The 20,888-nt window shown below is 35.0% G+C and overlaps 1 protein-coding gene across 2 annotated transcripts in view; it reads left to right on the plus strand.

The window, feature by feature from the left end:
* PDK1 (pyruvate dehydrogenase kinase 1) overlaps positions 1-20,672 on the plus strand; it is a 57,868-nt gene extending 37,196 nt beyond the window's left edge. For both annotated transcript variants that reach the window (XM_077154150.1, XM_077154151.1), the window contains exons 8-11: positions 1,332-1,430; positions 13,027-13,137; positions 15,511-15,624; positions 18,026-20,672. In XM_077154150.1, the coding sequence (XP_077010265.1) occupies positions 1,332-1,430; positions 13,027-13,137; positions 15,511-15,624; positions 18,026-18,166 (465 nt within the window). In that variant the 3' untranslated portion in view covers positions 18,167-20,672. The remainder of the gene's footprint in view (positions 1-1,331; positions 1,431-13,026; positions 13,138-15,510; positions 15,625-18,025) is intronic.
* Positions 20,673-20,888: the final 216 nt, after the last annotated feature.

Genomic DNA, 20,888 nt, shown 5'->3' on the forward strand with positions numbered 1-20,888 from the left:
ACAAGTCCCTCTGGTTGAAACAACTGCCCTAGGTCAGACTTCTGGGTCTCTTCCTCACCCTAGTAACTGTTTCTTCAGCCAGCAGCAAGAGAGAAGACGCAGCTCTCGGTCTGATAATGAACAACAAAAATAAACTAAGACAGGAAGGACTGACTGACTACCTTAGAACACATGCAGAGGATCCCATCTGTAACGGCTCAAGAATGCGCTTTTGTTCTAAGATAGCAAGAACATAGCTAGTACTTTACAGAATCTTCCTGTCAAAGGGTTTAAACAAATAGTGTTTGGCACCAAAGGGTAAAAACTAATTTCTTTTCTTGAAGTTTGATTCACATGAAATATCTTATGCCTCATGATGGAAGTATTACCATATTATATAACGTTTTACATACTGTAAATAATAATGGCTTTCAACTGTAACCTAATCTTAAATCTAATCTTAAACCACTTTTGGTAGAGGTGATGGGATCTCCTCTTCAGGGAAACTCGTTCCTGATTGGAGAGCCAGAGCCACACATCCTTATTTCCAAATTCAATCCTGTCTTTTGCCTGTTGCATTTAGTCTTTATCAGTTTCCTCTCCAGTACTTCATGTCATGTTGTTATTGTTTAGTGCACATGATATATTAGTAAATAGGATTGTGTGTACCCTGTATCTTTAGAAATTGATCAAAATGGTTTTACAAAAATAAGTATCCTTAATTTCAAACTAGAGGAAAATTCGATTAATTTTTACATGATAATAAGGCCACTGTTGTTAATATTATATGAAAAAAAGTTTTTAAATAAATATAGCAATAAAAGTCACTCTTCAAAAGAGAAGAGAAACTGTTTCCACCAGAAATAAGCCATTTTTTTTTGTTTGTTTGTTTTGTCATAGGCCGGCTCAGGGAATTGAAACCGGGTCTCTGACGTGGCAGGCAAGAATTTTGTCATTGAGCCACCGTTGCATCGCCTGCCATTGATTTTTATAATTTTAAAATTGTAAAAGGGTTTGGATAGAATTTTCTGCTTTGGTTAGGAGTTTAGAGGTCTGGTTTTTAAAAACATGCAGAAGTTTAAAAAATAAAAATAAAAAAAAAGTGAAAAAATAAAAATTGAAAAAAAACATGTAGAAGTTAGTTGGAATCTTTAATTCAAAATAGTTCCTAAATTCCTCAAAATTGACTTTTTTAAAGAAGTTATTCCTTCAATAGGGTTATAAGAATTATAATTATTTGACTGAGTTCCAAAGAATAAAAAATTATTTTAAATTCAGATAATGCATATGTACTTTTGAAAATTTTAGTTTTTTTTAAGTTATATATTTTTAATGTAACTGTTGTATTTCAGAATGCAATGAGAGCGACAATGGAGCACCATGCCGACAAAGGTGTTTACCCCCCTATTCAGGTTCACGTCACTCTAGGTAATGAGGATCTGACTGTGAAGGTAAATGCATTTTTCTTTCTTTCTTTTTTTTTTTTTTTTTTTATTTGCTAGGGCAGGCACCCAGAGTCGAACCCAGGTCTCTGGCATGGCAGGCAAGAACTCTTGACTGCTGAGCCACCGTGGCCTGCCTGGTAGATGTGTTTTTAAATTGATATTCAGGTATGCATGGATGACCGTGTACCTGATTTCTAGAAGACATCATAACTTATTCTCAGGGAAAGAGATGATGTCACTAATTTATTTATCTGGCAGATTATGAAATTATCCCTAGAGTCTGTTCTATTCCTGCCCTAATCCAGGTGATTCAAGTGAAAGTAAATCCCGGAGACAGACAGTTTAGCAGTAATCATGAATAGCTACTTTGATCTATAAGATTAGAAATCTAAAATATTTCAGTGTTTTATGGTATGTGCTTTTTTATTTTTACACAGTGCTTTCCAATCTATTTTTACTTTGTTTCATTTGATTCTCATAACAGCTCTTTAGCTGGGAGCCAAGGTAGTTTTGCCCCCAGTTTTACTGATGAGGAAGCTAAGACACAGTGATTAGCTCACAAGTATATGGTGGAAACCTGGCATGCAACATGAAATCAGGTCCTCTGATCAAGTGCCACGCCTGGCCCACCACATTGTTCTGGTGGCCCAGTTTCTTAGACTGTGTTAGGGTTTCTCCTTTTAAAATAATTAAAAAATTTTATACTAAAATAGTAAATGCAAAGGGTATAAATATCAGTTCCTTCCCACTTGTGGGCCTTGTCACTCAGTGGTAGTCCTTTAGTTATTTCTTCTGGTATTTTACCTCTATATTTCTCAGTATTCTGATATTGTTATTTCTGAAATTTCTTTATTTTAAACAGTAGATAATAACTTTCTGTTGAGGTTCGTAGAGTTACCTCTCTTAGCATATCTCTCCCCTTCCCCAAGCCACTTTCTCCTCATACCTTTTACCTCATATCTTTTAATGTAAAATTTAAGTTAATTCATGGGATTCTAGGTTAAAAATATTCTCCCTGCAGTATTTTGAAGGCATCTACTGTTCTTTTTTTTAGTTTACTTTTTTAGTGGTTTTTTAGTGTATTCACAAAGTTATACAACCATCACCAATATCTAATTCCAGATCATTTCATCACTCCCAAGAAAGCCCCATTCCCATTAGAAGTCATTCCCCAGCCTGCCTTCCCTAGAGCCTGGAAACTCCTAATCTACTTTCTGTCTATAGTTTTGCTTATTTTGGTCATTTTATATATATGGATTCTATGATATGTGGTCCTTTATGACTGGCTTCTTTCATTTAGCATAATATTGTAGCTTGGATCTGTATTTAATCCTTTTCATGGCTGAATATATTCTGTAGAATAGGTATGACACATTTTGTTTATCCTTTCATCAGTTGATGGACATCTGGGCTGTTTCCACTTTGAGGCTTGATGAATAATGCTTCAGTGAACGTTGATATACAAGTTTTTGTTTGAGCATGTGCATTCAATTCTTTGGAGTGTAGCTATACGTCCAGGGGTAGAATTGCTGTGTCATGTGGTAATTCTATGTTTAACTTTTTGAGGAACTGCCAAACTGTTTTCCAAAGTGGTTTGACAAGCCATGTATGAGGTTTCCAGTTTCTGCAGATCCTTGGCAAGTTGTTATTGTCTGTCTTTTTTATTATAGCCATCCTAGTGGGTATGACGTGATATTTCACTGTGGTTTTGATTTGCATTTCTCTGACATCGTTGAGCATCGTTCCATGTATTTACTGGCCATTAGTGTCTCTTCTTCAGAGAAATGTCAGTTAAGATCCTCTATCCATTATTAATTGAGTTGTTTGTTTTACTGTAGAGTTTTAAGAGTTCTTTTTCTATGTGTATATATTTATCGTCTATACATTCTGACACTTATCAGATAAATGATTTGCAAATAGTTTCTCCCATTCTGTGTATTTTATTTTCACTTTCTTGATAGTGTCATTTGAAACACAAAGTTTTTAAAAATTTTAATGACTTCCAAATATGCTACTCATTCTTTTGTTGCTTGTGCATTTGGTGTCACATTTAAGAAACTATTGCCTAACCCAAGGTTACAAAGATTTATATCTATATTTTCTAAGAGTTTTATAGCTTTAGCTCTTACAGTTAGGTCTTTGGTCCATTTTGAATTAAATTTTGACTATGGTTTGAGTTAAGGATCCAACTTCGTTCTTTTACATGTGAATATCCAATTGTCCCAGCGCTTTACCCCTTAAATTGTCTTGGCACTGTTGTTGAAAATCAGTTGCCAAAAATATGTTTTTTTTTCCTGGACTCTCCATTTGATTCCATTGATATTTTTCTATGCTTATGCCAGTACCACAATGTCTTGTTTACTGTAGCTTTATAGTAAGGTTGAAATAGTCAAGTGTGAGTCAAGATTATTTTGGTTGTTATATGTTCTGTTTGTTACCATCTGATTTTTAATATCAGTGTGTCAGTTTCTGCCAATAAAGCCACTTAAAATTTTAGTGGGGATTACATTGAATTTGTAGATCAGTTTGGGGAGTGTTGGCCTTTCAAACAATATTAAGTCTTCCAATCCATAAGCACAGGATATCTTCCCATTTATTTAAATCTTCTTTAATTTCTATTGACAGAGCTGTGTAGTTTTCAGTGTACATGCCTTGCAATTCTTTTGTTAAACTATATATAAGTATTTTATTCTTTGTGATGCTATTTTAAATGGAATTGTTTTCTTAATTTCGCTTTAAATCATTCATTGTATTGTATAGACATACAACTGATTTAAATATATTTATCCTTAGAATTTTCTATATACAAGATCATGTCATCTACAAATAGATATATATGGAATAATTTTACTTCTTCCTTTCCAGTTTGGATGTTGTTATTTTTTTCCTATTTGCCCTGGCTGGAACCTTCAGTACAGTGACAAAGGTAGACATCCTTCCCTTTTTCCTGATCTTAGGGAGAAATCTTTCAGTCTTTTTGCTATTTAGTATGATGTTAGCTATCAATTATTTCATAGATACCTCTGATTAAGTTTGGAAATTTCCATATATTCCTAGTTTGTTGAGTGTTTATATGATGAATGGGTGCTGGGTTTTGTCAAATGCATTTTCTGCATCTATTGAGATGATCATGTGGTTTTTGTTCTTTATTCTATTAAAGGTTATATTATGCTGATTGACTTTTTTGTATATTGAACCAACTTTGCATTCTTGGGATAAATCTCACTTTGCATATGATGTATGTTAGTTTGTTGAGGTTTTTGCATCTGTATTCATAAGAAATATTGGTTTTTAGTTCCCTTTTCTTGAGTTATCTTTATCTGGTTTTGTTATCAGAGTGGTACTGTCTCATAGAATGGGTTGGGAAGTATTCCTTCTTCTATTTTTTTAGAAGAGTTTGTGAAGGATTTGTATTAATTGTCTTTCAAACATTTGGTTGACTTCTTCAGTGAAGCCATCTGAGTATGAGCGTTTCTTTGTGGAAAGTTTTTTTGATTATTAATTCAGTCTCTTTATTTTTTATAGGTCTGTGTTGTCTTGCCAGGCTGCTATGGCAAATTCCACATAATGGGTGTTGCCTTAAACAATGTGAATTTGTTGTCTCATAGTTTCAGATTCTAGAAGGGCTGCTTCCTTTTGGGGTCAGTAATGTTCTGATACTGGCTTGTTGCAGTCTTTGGGGTTCCATGGCTTTGTATCTGTTTCCAGTTGTATGGCCATGTTTACTCCTTTTCTCTTCCAAGTTTCTCTGACTTCCACCTTCTTCCTGTGGCCTTCTCCTTATAGGGCATCTAGTAGCCCAGTTAATGCCCACCCTCATTCAGGTGGTCCATACCTTAACTAAAAATAACATCTTCAGAAGGTCCTGTTTATAATGTGTTCACAACCACAGGGACAGGAATTGAGATTAAGCATGTCTTAATTGGAGTACATAATTCAACATACCCCAAGGTCTGTTCAGATTATCTATTTCTTGAGTTATTTTTGTGTCTTTCAGGGAATTTGCCCATTTCATCTAGGTCATCTAATTTGTTGACATATGATTATTTATAGTACTCCCTTATAATCTTTTTTATTTCTATAATTATACTATTAATTAAAGTCAATGGTTTAACTTACAGGTTCACAAAAAGATTCCCTGTCTGTGTGGTGTAGTGCCATGGATTTTTTTAAAAAGATTTTTGTCCTATTACCATATATACTGATATTTTTCCTTTTAACCATATTTAGATATATATTTCAGTGTTGTAAATTACATTCACAATGTTGTGCTATGATCACCACCGTCCATTACCAAAACATTTCCATCATTCCAAATAGGAACCCTGTACATTTTAAGCCTTGGCTTCCCGTTTCTTATCCCACCCTGTCCTCTGGTGACTTTAGTAACATTTTTTTCTCTTCAATTCTGTTTTGTCTGATATTAGTATAACCTCTCCAGTTCTCAATTGGTTTCTGTTGTCATGCTGTCTCTTTTTCTATCCTTTATTTTCAACCTATTTGTGTCTTTGAATCTAAAGGATGTCTCCTTTAAGCAGCATATAGTTGGATCATGTTTTTAAAATCCATTCTGCCAAGCTGTGCTTTTTAGTTGGAATGTTCAAGTCACATTTTTTAAAAGTTTATTTTAAAAAATGATATATATACAAAGCAAATAAAGAAAAAATAAATTTTCAAAGCACATTTCAACAAGTGGTTACAGACTAGATCCCAGAGTTTATCATGGGCTACCATTCCACCATCTTAGATTTTTCCTTCTAGCTGCTCCAGAACACTGCAGGTTAGAAGAAATATTAATATAGTGATTCAGAAGCCATATTCATTTGTTAAATCCCATTTTCTCTGTTACACCTCCTCCTTCTCCTTTAATCCTTCTCCCAGCCTATAGGGATCTTTGGGTAATGACCATTCTGACTTTTTCATGTTGAGAAGGGGTATTAAGTCATTTACATTTAATGTAGTTACTGATAAGGTAGCATTTATGTCTGACATTTTCCTGTTTGTTTTCTTTGTGTCTTATATCTTTTTAGTTCTTCTATTCCTGCATAACACTTGCCTTTTTGTGTTAAAACAATATTTTCCATTACCATTTTAATTCCTCTGTCATTTCTTCTGCTATATTGTTTGAATTATTTTCTTAGTGGTTGCGCAGAGGTTACAGTTAACATCTTAATTTGTAACAATCTAGTTTGGATTGATACTAACTTAATTTAATTAATGCACAAAGACTTTGCTCCTAAATAGCTCAGCACCTTCCCTCCATTTGTGTCACTATTGTCACAAATTACATAATTGTGTGCCCTCCCCCATAGATTTATAATTATTGTCTTATATAGTTCTTTAAATCATAAAGGAGAAAGGAAAAGTTAGAAATCAAAACATATTAATACTGACTTTATATTTGCCTAAGCAGTTAGCTTTACTGTTGTTCTTTATGTCCTCATGTGGATTCTAGTTACTGGCTAGTGTCCTTTCATTTCAGCCTGACGGACTTCCTTTAACCTTTCTTGAGGTCAGGTATAGTAGCCATAAACTCTGTTTTTGTTTATCCTGAAATATCTTAATTTCTCCCTTGTTTTTGAAGGATATCTTTGCTGTATATATAGAATCCTTGGTTGAGAGTTTTTTCCTTCAACATTTTGAGTATGTCCCCTCCCTCTCTGCCTTCTGGTCTCCGTGATTTCTAATGAGAAATCAGCTATTAATCTTTTTGACGATTTTATGTATGTGATGATTCTTGCTGCTTTCAAGATTCTTTCTTTGTCTTGTCTTTCAACTGTTTGGTTATGCTGTGTCTAGGTGTGGATCACTTCGAGCTGACTCTACTTGGTGTTTGTTGAATTCTTGGATATGTAGTCTCATGTTTTTCATCAAATTTGTGACATTTTGGCCATCCTTTCTTTAGATGTTCTCTTTGTCCTTTTCTTTTCTTCCCTTTTGGGACTCTCATCATGCATTATATAGGTATATAATTATTATATTATATAATCTGTTTCACAGATTCTGAGACTTTGTTTACTTTTCTTAATTCTTTTTTCTTTCTGCTCCTCAGACTGGATAATCTCAATCTGTGTTCATTATCACTGATTCTTTCTTCCATGTGCTCAGATGTGCTGTTGAATCCCTTTATTATTGTACTTTTCAATTTCAGAGTTTCTACATGTTTTTGTTTTTAGTAATTTTTATCTTTTTTATTGATATTTTGTATTTGGTGAGATGTGGTTCTCATGTTTTCCTTTAATTCTTTAGTTGCCATTAGTTCTTTAAGAATTGTTCTCTTTAATTCTTTGTATTTATAATAGCTAATTTAGAAGCTTTGCCCAGTAAATCTGAATTTCTTCAGGAATAGTTTCTAATGAATCCTTTTTTCTGTTCATGGGCCAGACTTTCTTTTTTGCATGCCTTGTATGTTTTTGTTGTTGTTGTTGAAAGTACATTTAAAATAATATAATGTGATAATTCTTGAAATCAGATTCTCTCCCTTCTCAAGGTTTTGTTGTTGTTGTTTGTATAGTTACTTTTATAAGTTAATTTTGTAAAGTCTGTATTCTTTTTTTGTGGGTGGCCATGTAAGTCTCTGCTTAGTTAGACTAGTAAACAGCTAATGATTGTACAATATTTCCTTAAACTCTAAGAATCAGTAAGTCTCCTGTCTTTGCCAAGGCCTTCTGGGTTAGGGCACACCTTGAAGACCCAACCATGCATTTGACAGTTCTACCCTAACCTTTATTTCCCACCTGTGCAGCACCTCAAGATCAGTCATAGGTGAGAGCTTAGGGCCTTTTCAGCGCTTTCCTGAGTATGACCTCACACCTTCCACATTCCCAGGAATATCTCTGAGCTTTTCAAAGACTCTATGGACATCCTTGTTCTCTAGCTTCTCCTAACCTTTTCAGTTAGGTTAGCCTGTTGTTGGCTCCAACTGCCTAAGGCAGCCTTAAGTTAACCAATTGCCTCTAACTGTTTTTGACAAATGCCTTGGCTGAAAACCTTTTTTAAAAGTGAGCTGAGTCAGGTCAAATAAAGATATCCTTCCCACTGGTTGCTACCATGCTAGTTTCACTGTGATTGCATGCTGTTGGTGTTCAAGGGCTCCTTGTGTTCTGTACCTGTTTTATCTTTACCCTTGTGAGGATATTATAATTTTTAAAAAATAAATTTCCCTCTGCTCCCAGCACTGTCTGTTTCCTCTAAGGTTCCTTTTGTCTGTTTATCTTTCTTGACTATTTAGAAAGTGAGGCAGACATAAACAAATACATGGTAATACCGTCTGTTTGCTGAAGGAAACAATGTGAATGCTTTAATCTTTTTCAGCCCAGATCTAATATATATCTCCTGTTTGCTTAGCTATGTGTCAGCTACTTGTGCATTAAGGTTTACAGGATTCAAAATACGCCACATATGTCTTCCACCTTGGGACCTATATTGTGCGGCAGCATGGTCATTCTCATACCTTTTCCTGCTTCTGATTAATGTGCTTTGGCATGCTAATTCTTGGCTGCTTTCCAAGACCTGAGGCTATCCAGCACCTGTCAAGGCTGCACAGATCAAGGCTGAGCTTCTAGGCACTCAGCAGAGATTCTTTCTGCGCTAGTGGACAGTTTTGCTTAGTGTTAAGGAATGAGTCTATTTATTATAAAGAAAGGCTTTTAAGGAACCTGAACAGAATTGTTCTCAAAGTCTCAAAGAAAATATCTTACTGTATTAGACTCTGCCTCCACGCATTCATTTTCCTCCTCACGTCCAAGGGCACTTGAATGCATACTCTTGTTACCTCTCTTTACATGTGAAATGCTTGATTAAATCTTCTACAGTGTAATGTTCTTTCCCACCTATCACTTACTTGCCTTAGACTTTCAGGGTCAAGACTTGGGTTTTTTTCCATTCTTTTAACTTTTTCCGATTGTTGCCTTTTTTTTTTTTTTTTTTTAAAAAAAACCCTTTTATCTCGTAAAAATCCTGTCAATGAAGTTGTTTTTTCTTGTCTTAAAATTCAAGCTTTTGGACTTTGTAATTAATAGTAGTGTCAGCCACATGTGGTTTAAATTAAAATTTAAATGTCTTGGTTCAGTAACCATTGGTGATGATACACACTTGATAGTGAAATAGCTGTTGGATAAGAAGTTTCAGGAGCCCTGGGTGAATTCAGGACTAATACAGTCCTGGCTTCAGAGGTGTCATCCAGCTAGTAGTGGTTCATTTCTCCTGGGCCATGAGTCAGCCTTGGGAGTGCAGGGCATGCAGAGCTGATCATTAGGTATGGCAACTCTTGCTTAGATGACATTAGAAAGTCATGGTTTGATGCACTGAAGAGAAAACTTTAAAAATAATTGACAGACTTCTCAGCCTTTCTGTTGACATTGCTTGCCACCACCCTGTCTCTTTCACAATCTTTCCTTTTCCTTGTCAAAGGCTTTCTGTTATGATTTTAGAATTTTTTCCCTCTCAAATCTCTTCATCACAATTTTCCTGTTTAATTTTCATGTCTCAATATACTTGTCATCAAAGTGTCATTCTTCTTGTCTTCTCCTTATCGTTATTTTTTTTAGTTTTGATTTTTCTCCTTATCTTTAATATATAGAGCTTTGGAGACCAATTATCTGTCTCTCATTATTCCTTCCTTCCCCTTTCCTAAGTAAGTCAGAACCTCTGGTACAAGACCTTCTATTACAGTTTTTCTTGGAAACTCTTTTGACCACATTACCCATGTCCTTAAAAATCTATCAGTTCTAGTTTATTTTGGTTTTGATGGCAAAGAAAAAGGGTTAACTTTTTTGATTTTCAACGATATCCCTGTAACTTAGTTTGCCCCCTTCATTGCTAGTAAGACAATGCTTCTCACAGTCCTTTCTGCGAAAAGAACTCTTTTCTCATACTCACCTCCAACTGGACATCACTTCTTTTACCTGATGGATTGCTGTTGTCTTTGAAGCTGGAAAATTAAAGAAAACCAAGAAATATTTATAAACATTAATCTTTTTATCGAACAGTCTAGTCTAGTGTGCTGGTCACTTACTTCCTATTTATAGATTACCCACACTTCTTATTCCTGTTACCAGGAAGTGTGCATTAAAGCATTAAATGTTAAAGGATGAATAATTAACAAGTTGGAGGATCTCAGAATATATCTAGAGCTGTTTATTTATCTTATTAAAATAAATCTCTTTATAGGGCTTTGAATTCATACCCAAGAACAATTTCAAGCATAATGCTATATACCAGTTCTTAATAAACTCCTTGTGTACTTTTATACTCCAGTTACTTCATTGTAGATCTATTGGAAGCATATCTTCCAATGATATTTCAAAGCAGATGAATTTATTTTCAAAATTAAGATAGCTATATAATTTCCCATTATAAAAGTAATATATGTGTACTCTACAAATCTTTTAAGAATATATAAAAACTCAACTATAAGCTGTTTAGCCTCTTGACTTAAAAAAAATACTTTTTTATTTTAAAAACTTTCGAACTTCCAGGACAGCTAGAAAAATAATAGGAACCCCACACAGGCTACCAACATATACCTACCACAGATCTCCAGATCTACAGTTTTTAATGTTTTGCCATATTTGCTGTATCATTCCATCTGTCTTGTCTATCAATCCATTTTTAAACACTTGAGTACAGATTGCATTCATCGTGATCCTTGAACACTTAATGTACATGTACATTTTCTAAGAACAAAGATATTCACTTATGGTACTACTTTAAGTGCAGTTATCAAGTTCAAGAAATTTAACATTGACATAAAGCTTGCAGTCTGTATTCCAATTTTTACATATGTCCCAATAATGTTCCTTTGAGCCTTTTCTTTTCCCTTGTTAGATCCCATTCGGGATCAGTTACTTCATTCAATTGTCATTGTCTCTTAAGTTGCTCTTCCTTCCTCCCTTCCTCCCTCCCTCCCTTCTTCTTTCTCCCCCCTTCACTTTTATATAATTCTTGCATAAATTGATGTATCATTATGTTCTATGCATTTGCCTTTTAGATCCTATAGGGAGTAAATAGTGGAGTTTTACAAACCAAAGATACCTTTAGTATCTCTTATAGGGTTGATCCATTGTTTAACTCCCTCAACTTTTGTTTATCTGGGAATATTTTAATGTCTCTTTCATTTTTTGACATTTTGACAGGTATAGAATCCTTGGTTGGCAATTTTTTTCTTTCAACAATTTGAATATGTCCCCCTCAATGCCTTATTTCCTCCATGGTTTCCAATGAGAAATTGGCACTTAAACTTATTGTGGCTCCCTTGTATGTGACAATTACTTCTTGCTTGAGGCTTTAGAATTCTCTGTTCATCTTTCACATTCAGCTGTTTGATTATAATATGCCATGGTGTGAGTCTTACTGGCTTCTTAATACATATCCTTCAGTAATAGTTTTATTTCTCCCTCCCTCTTTCTATGTGTATGTTAAAGGCAGATTAGTTTGTGTATGACAATTATATTAATATTATAAGTAATAGAATCAATTTCAATTTTGTGACAAAGAAAATGGATGTGGTAGATGAGAATATAAGCTATACAATAACTAGGAAAATAAGTCTGTGTTAACTATATAGGATATAGGAGGGGAATATAGGATAAAAATAATCTGTAAATGAATCACTAAATTCAATATGCCATATCATTATTTGAATTGCAAAATGATATAGGAACAATATAAAGACCTACATACTTTACAAACTCACCAGAAAGTTGTCTGGGATGGGGTTCTATGATGTGTAGTTGCTTATAGATAAAACTCTAATACCCAATGAAGTAGTTCTGGCTTTTCCTGCCTGAAAATTAAACAGCATTTCTTGTTTTCATAATAAAAGTAATTGTGAAAAAAATTCAGTCAATACTGAAAATGCAAAGGAAGAAGAGAAAATTACCCATATTCCATAAACAATGTATGTCATTTCAGACATTTTAATAATATAATTTTTATAAAATTAAGATACAAATGCTTTTTCATATTTTTTCTGCTTGACAACCTTTTGTAGGTGCCATTCATGTCCATATATATAGTTCCATGTAATAGTTAATGGCTAAACAAAATTCTTACTTAGAATGTGCTTTAATTTATTTACCTAATTCCCTATTTAGGTTGTTAACAAGTTTTAGCTATTATAAATAATGCTTTTATGGACATTCTCATACATTGAGTTTTCAACCCTTTTCTAATTATTTTCTTAGGATAAATTTCTGGAAGTGGAATTGTTGGGTCAAAGGGTACATGTATTTTAAATTTGGTACTAGTTACCAAACTGCCCATAAGAAAGAATCACAAGCTTGTTACCTTCAAGATAGGCTTATACAAGATGTGCCTGTGCCATACTGCACTATGAATGGGACTTCAGTAAAATACAAAGCCACACTAATGGATTTGTATTATGATGCAGTTTATGATATATTATAATTTCACATTAGAGAAGTTGTGCTAGTTCTACCAGTGGAGGGAGAAGCTCATATTAGCAATTTAAATTGTGTGGTGCTAATTTTCAAAAGCAGTATACTCTCTGGCCAGCAGTTAAACTATGTCACTGTGAGTGTGCCTTGGTATTTTACTATTTGTGGAACTTACTCCTAGGACGTGATCTTTCTCATCCTAGATGAGTGACCGCGGAGGCGGTGTTCCTTTGAGGAAGATTGACAGGCTCTTCAACTACATGTATTCAACCGCACCGCGGCCCCGTGTTGAGACGTCCCGAGCCGTGCCCCTGGTATGTGACTGAGAAATAATGAAAGGTGTGAATTGCTTTCACTGGGCACGGGCTGCCAAATCAGTCATCTAAGCTGTCATATAGGGTGCGCTGCAAGGAAGAAATGATGCTATTAGAAACAGATATTTTCCTCCTTTAAGCAGTTTTTGGAATACTTTTTTTTTTTTTAATTGGAGAGAGCGCAAGACAAAGAATGTTTCCTTTGGAGTTTTGTTGCCAAGCTTGATAGTGACTTATCAGTAGTTTTTTATGTGGCAAACCACAGTTTGATATACTACTAATAATGTGAAGAATAAGTTGCCAGTTTTATTAGTATTTGGTTAATATTGATTTAATATTCAGTGTTAATTTTTTTCCTCGAATATTTCTCATTTAATTAGAAAGATCTTAGATTCTAGAGTTTGATCACCAACTTGAAGGTTATAGTCTTTTTTTATAGTGTTTTTATGGATCTTAATTACCTCTTTTTAGGTTTCATAAGATCAGTCTTTGAACTAACTTCTATCCCCCGCCCACTATATCTACCACGTAAAGAGCACTTTGCAAAATCCCTGTGCTGTCATCCTGGAGGAAATCTATTTTTCTAGCCCTTAAAGCTCCTCTGGCATATACACTGGAGTTACACTGTCATATAATCTTCTGTGTCACAAAATGCTGTAAAAGATGGATCTATTTTAGACCCTTTCCTAGGAAGGTCCTAGAAGGACAACTAATAGCTTTACTTTTTATATATGAAGCCAGCCGACGTGTTTGCCATTGCCTGTGGGTCAGTGTAAATGAACCACCTCAAGTTCTGTGCACTAGCTTCGCCCTGGGAGGGCTGTGGTTAAAGGGCAGTGCAGTTTTGGTTGTGCTGCAGGCCATGCAGATCCACCAGGGCACCGCGCCCCTGCTGTCTGTCTTCCCTATTAGCCAGACAAAGGGGAGTGCCTGTAGGTGTGCGTTGAGGAAGGAACGGTGACAAAGTAGGTCAGATACTATGGGAACGGAGCCACCTGTTGTGTACTCTTTTTGGGGCCACTTCTGAAATCAATTAATGGTCGCAACAAGGGACCTTGACTCACTCAAATTATGATAATGTAAGGAAGGTTTATTTATGAAGAAACTAATCATACTGCTATGGGTAGGGATAATATAGGAACCTAAGGCTAGGTGCCACCACCCTGGCTTACAAGTATGGAAAGGAGAATTTACTAGAACCCAGAAGAAGAGAAAGCAACAGAGCAGTTGGCTACTTTCAAGGGGCCCAGCTTGCCGAGGATAGCCTCACAGGGTATGAACCAGGTAATTGCAAACCCTGGCTTGTAAACCTCTCCCTTGGAGGTTCTACCAGGCTGCCTATTGCCGAACCTACTGGAAGCAAAGGGCACGGGAATCCATTGATGGAATCCACTCAGGTCGTTCTCCCAGAGCAGAGAGAAGAATGGAGAACAGACAGTTGATTGGAAGGGTAAACGGAAACTCTGTTTAGAAGAGTTAAGTAATAAATGCTGGAGTCAGTCATGCCATCCATAGCCTGGATTTGAATCCTAGTGTCTGATTCCTAAGTCCACAAGAGCTCTTCACATGTCATTGGACATATGATTTGGTAATGTAAATCATTTTTACATTTTGTCCAAATGTTTTATTTTTTCTTAAAAGAAAAAAAAAGGTAGGATTTATCCAGGTAAATTAGGAAGCCATTCCAGAATTGGGAACAGGAGAAACAAAGGCACAAGAGAAAAACAGCATGACATATTTGAGGGGCATAAAAGCAGCAGATTTTGTTCTAATGGATGGAGAATTAGCAGGTAGTGGCTGGATCCTGTGAGATTTTGAAAGTTTGTAGAAGCTTGAATTTCATCTCTAAGACAGTGGGATGGGGTGGATGGGGAGTTTTTAAATAGGAAGTGATTGTCACTGAGAATTACGAAAATTGATTTGTTACAGATGTCTCCAGGTTCAGAACACATTCCTGTTATGGAATCATGGCATGTTATCTGTTAGGCCACAACAAGCCCTTTCTGCTTTTGCTCTTAAAAGAAATATGGTGTCTATATGAAATTGCCAAAAACAATATTAGGATACTCTGTAGTAGGCCACTGAGAAAAAGCAACATATTTTTTTCAGAACACCACAAGTCAGTTTTTAGAAAACAGAAGAATGTGTAGTTTTAAAGACCAGAAGGGAGTCAGCTAATGTAGTACTCATTAGGCTTCAGCTGCCTCATTGATGGCTCAGGATTAAAAGCTGGTATAAATATTTACAAATTCAAGAATCAGTTCAATGCAGGCTCTGATAACCCTGGTATACCCAGTGACATTTACTTTTTAATTAGAAAATTACTTCAAAGTATGGCTTTCTGAATAGAATTTTGTTTTTCTTAACAAACAGGCTGGTTTTGGTTATGGATTGCCCATATCACGTCTTTATGCACAATACTTCCAAGGAGACTTAAAGCTGTATTCCCTGGAGGGTTATGGGACAGATGCAGTTATCTACATTAAGGTAATGGCTGTAGTCTTCTTGGTTTAATGATTGTAAGACAAAATGCCAATATGTAACTGTAGTAAAATATTACTTCTATTTGAATATGAATTTGTTTGTATACTCTCATCTAATTTTGACAGATGATCTCACACTATAGGAAAAGAAATGCTTTTTTCTGGCAAGGATAGGCTATGGTTGTTAATAGAAAAAAGATTAAAGTGGAAAATTCTAAAAAGGTATATGTCTTACAAATTTAATTTAAACATGAAACATGAATCTGCACTCATTTACTAATCTTTTGATGTGCTGCCAAGGCCTATTCTTTGTATTATGGGTCTCCAAATTGGAGTGTCACATTGTCTTCCTTGAAGAAGCCATTCTTAGAATGCTTCATTTGTAATTTCCAATTTTGATTTATTTAAGCACAAAGAACAACCAAATGCAGAATCCTTATGGATTTTTATGCAATCCTTCACAGATGTCTTCTGACTCTAATTTGACAGATGTTTTTATGTGACTTTCCTTCATGACTTTTTCCAAGGCATTCATCCTAGTTTTCATAGAAACTACCTTTTTATGTTTTATACTTCATTTATGTAATATTTGATTAAATTTTATAATTGCAATGACAGATGGCATAATGACGTAAACTGATTTAGGAACACTGACATGTGACTCTTGGATTTTCACCTGTTAGGAGGAGAAGCACTTAGCCTGCTGGCTTGGGATGTTTAGTATGTTTATGCAGGGGTTATTGCAGAGACGGAGGGCAACGCTTAGTCCACTGGCCTACATGGTGGCCTGTTAAGAACTGCCACCTTTTGTGCTTAATTATGTGGTGATGCAAGTTTCCTGTTCTGGCCACTAGATGGCACCTATTTTATAGGAAATGCCAAAGTTATTTATATTGGAAAAAATTTTGTCTGAAAAGATTAAATTCTTTCTAGATAATAGGGTTTTCTTTTTTTTTTTCTGGCAATCTCATTTTGAGGAACTTAAAAAAGGCAACATGAAATTAACATTTTTATCACCAAGTGTAAAAGCCTATAAATCAAGAGAGTCTAGAGTTTTAAAGAGGATATATAGGGGAAAGTTTTTTTAGTTCCATTTTGGAAAAAAATAGAAGATAAGAGGTCTTACAGAATCATTAAAATCATCAACGTCAATAACCTTACCTAGTATTGCTGGAATGAAATTTCTGGTTCAGCATTTCCTACGTCTTAGAATACCTGTGGCCTGAAGTTGAGAATCCTACCAAAAATCTTAACTCTAAGAAGAAGATAACAAGAAACATAGTTTATCTCAAGTAATTGAAGGTTCCAGTGATTTAAAGGAAGCTGACATAGAAAAGTGGATTAATAGTAATGATATGTTAGAAACTTGAAATTATGCCAGCTGCAGAAAATACACCACCCATGACTAAAATGGGTGGCTTTAATGGCAGGAGAAGACAGAAGATCAAACCCAGGGCCGAGAAGTGCTCCTGTAAAAGCTGAGATGCATTAGACATAGTGTCATATTTATTGATAATATCATTGTTATGATGAGTTTAAAAAAGCACAGTGACTATACTGAAAAAAAAATATTTCTTCTTCTAAATAACTGAAATTATAGATTTCATTTATACAATTATATATATTATGGTTCATAGTTCAATTTTTATGATTTCACACTGTTTTTGGGGGGTGCATGGTCTGGGAATCGAACCCGGGTCTCCCACGTGGAAAGCAGGCATTCTACCGCTGAACCACCAGTGTACTCTGATTTTACACTTTTAACTAACTTTTTCAATGACCTAACCAACTTCAAGTATGGGTTGTGTTTTGTAAGAATATGTATTATACCTATTTAATATTTCTAGTCCAGAAGCTTCCAGGCTGGCTGGGGAATTTTTTTTTTAATGTCTACATGATATTTTACTACATGAATAAGTCATATATTGCTTGAACAAGAGGGTTCTAACGAAATTATATATAATGTTGAGGTAAGCATCTTTGTGCAAAATCTTTTTCCAAAATAATTAATTTTTAGGCTAGATCAGTGTTTCTCAGATATTAGCCTGTACCAGAGTTACCTGGAAGGCTTATTAAAACACAAGATTTCTGGGCCCCACCTCTGTAGTTTCTGATTCAGTGGGTCTGGGGTAGGGCCCTAGAAATTGCATTTTAAAAAATTCTGGCTGGAGAATTTCTGAAAGCAGTGAACTCAATCAACATGGCAAGCAATGCCATAGATTTAGCAAATACCATGTTTCAGATACATGTACCATTTAAAAATGTATGTAGATGCCGTTATGAATGACTAATAAAATGCAAGTCCAGTAGAGTATTTAACTTGTAGTCACCTTTTTACCATGTTTATTTTTTTCAAATAAAAGATGCTGAAAAATGTCAAGCTTCGATCCTGCTTTCTCTTTCAGGCTTTGTCCACGGAATCAATAGAAAGACTCCCAGTATATAACAAAGCTGCCTGGAAGCATTACAACACCAACCACGAGGCTGATGACTGGTGTGTCCCGAGCAGAGAACCAAAAGACATGACAACGTTCCGCAGTGCCTAGTTACCCTTGTACACCCAGAAAACCCAAATGTGGCTTTTGTATTAAATCTGGAAGGGAAGGTGTTCAGAACTACATTATACCAAATATTTCGCATTGCTTTCACAATTAACTATGCGGGTAAATGGAAACTGAATTCCATTTAAGCCTCTTAAATCTCCTAAAGAATGAAATTGTACCTACTTTACACATATTTTCACAGTTAATTGAACTTATTTTTAAACAACCATGTTTCGGTCAACTTTCCTCTTTATGGTAGACTTTGAAAGTGTGGAAGTCTTTGGGTTTCTACAGGAAGCTGTGTAATTTTTAAAAGTACTTTTCATTTATGTCTGCTGGAAATATTTTCTTAGTAGTATTGATTAGCTAGCTGGCTTAGCCATCGTTTTGTTGTTTAGAGGATTTCCACCATCCTTTATTTCACAGTGACGTCTGTAATAAGATGGTCTTCATGTACCTGTGACCAGCTACAAGTAATGCACAAAACAGTTCCCCTATAAATATAGAAGCACCCACCTGTCAGCATCTACATGCATTATCTTAGCTCCAAAGTTGATTTATCATTTTTAAGTTTTCTTGCTAAAGAACGTAATGAGCAGGTCTCTGGAGATCTAAGCCAGTCATGGGCAATTTACTTGAATGTGCTTGTGATTAATGCAAGGGGAAATATTTATTTTAAAAAACAAACTAGGTGCTATTAAAATCATAGAGAAGAAATGGAGGGCAGAGCAGGGGTTCCAAATTCATATGATGGGTGATATTACCTGGGGGAGCTTTGGAGAAACAGGAGGTGTTTTTCAGGTTCTGCCCAAGAGACACTGAATCAGAATCTCTAGGAATTACAATTTTTAAAAACCTCCCTCGGTGAGTCTGAAGCGTAGCCTCGTTGGGAAACCACTCTTTAAAAATGAGTAGTGATACCACATTTACTAAAGCAACAGAGAGATCTTTGCGTTTTGTTTTCCACCTATTTAAAGGTTAGACTTCCAGACTCTAAGAGAGACAAGCTAAATCTCAGGACTGGTGAAATTAAAAGATAAAGAGGCAAATAGGAATTAGAACAAAATGACTACACGAGAATAGTCAGGTAACTGAAGGCTCATAACCCAAAATACTGAAGTCCTGATGAAGATATACATAATTTATAAAAATATCCAGACTTTGTTATCAGAAGAAAGTCAACTTGGCTGTAACTTTCCTTTACATTTGTATGGTCATTTGTAGTTTACAAATATTTTGATATATGGAAACTCTGTTGATCTTTAAAACAGTGAGAGATAGGTCAGGTGGTATCATCCTCATTTTGTGACTCAAGTTTGGCCCAGAGTTGCAAAGAATTGAAGGCAGGGCCCAAACCAGGTCTGCTGGTCACTCCCGCCAGCGGCTAAGTCTGGGAGATGGTGGAAGTTAGGAGAGGACGTCATAGTCATACATCATCTTCTTTTAAGGCAACAGGGAAATACATTTAGAGTAAATTTTGAAGTAAAATTTTAAATTTTAAAAATTCAGCTTTACCACTTAAATTGGGGACTTTACTGATCTGGAAAATACATTAAAATGAAGCACCTCATTCTCTATAGAGAATTATGTAAGATTGGCAATTCTTTATAAATCTGTAGGTTGGAAGGGTTATTAAAGGAAGGTTGTGCAGTGCCCTCATCTGATAGACAAAGATCCTGAGACTCAGAGGGTTGTATATGGTTTGCTCAGGGCTTCTTAGCACATGGGACCAAATCTTGGAAACAGTCATATTGCCTAACCTATCATTACTTAATTATAGATTTTCTGGAAAATAATGGGTTAGGTCGATAGATTTATATTAGCTCAATATGTTACTCTTTTAAAACTTGAAATCATTTTTCTTATAGTGTTGAAATATTTCAGAATCTTTTGAATCAGAGTATTCAGTTTCTTTCCTAAATTAGACATTTGTAAACTCACATAAAATTGAAACTTTAACATGAAATATTCTTCTCCTTCCCCTAAAAAATTGAAGTTTTCCCTCTTTATTTAAGAGTTAAGAAATGGTGTTTTCAACGAAAAAATGAAATATTTTCCTTTAGCTTGTTTTTAGGGTATAATGTATTATACCTTGTTGTTATTGTGGTAATGGACAGAAAATTACATACAGAAATATTCTGGGGGAGCTGTTTCCTAGCTGATTTTAAATCATTGTGCTACCTAAAAAGTTTTTAGATTCTTACTATGAGCTCTTTTGTCCTCCGACATTACATTGATGCAATGTAGATATAATTGAAGGATAAGAAGTGGGTACTAAGTGATTTTTGTAATCTGAGCAGTTGATGAATTTGCCAACTATTTTTTTTTCTAGGAGGGAATGGCAAAAATATTCTTCCCTATACTTAAAAGACTGGCTGGATTTAGCTGTCTTCATACTTAATAATAATTTTCTTGCACTGTGAAGTTTTTACATGAAGATGTTGAAATGGAAGTCTACCGTATTATTTTATAAAATGTTTTCTGTATGACAATAAACTGAAAACATGTACCAACTCTTATTTTGAAAATAAATTGGGTAATATAGGTTTAAAAAAATAGAATTTTGTCTTTTAAATAAAAGTCCCTTTGATCTTGAAGGTTCAAGATTCTGTAAACATTTAAAATTTTGTAGCTTAGGTGTCTTGCATTAAATTTCAGTGTCTTCAGTAGAGAAAGTATTTGGAACTTAGGTTTCCAATGTGTGTATTCTAATGGAGACAGTAAG

Source organism: Tamandua tetradactyla, chromosome 3 (assembly GCF_023851605.1).
Source record: "Tamandua tetradactyla isolate mTamTet1 chromosome 3, mTamTet1.pri, whole genome shotgun sequence".
In the NCBI taxonomy this organism is placed as follows: domain Eukaryota; kingdom Metazoa; phylum Chordata; class Mammalia; order Pilosa; family Myrmecophagidae; genus Tamandua; species Tamandua tetradactyla.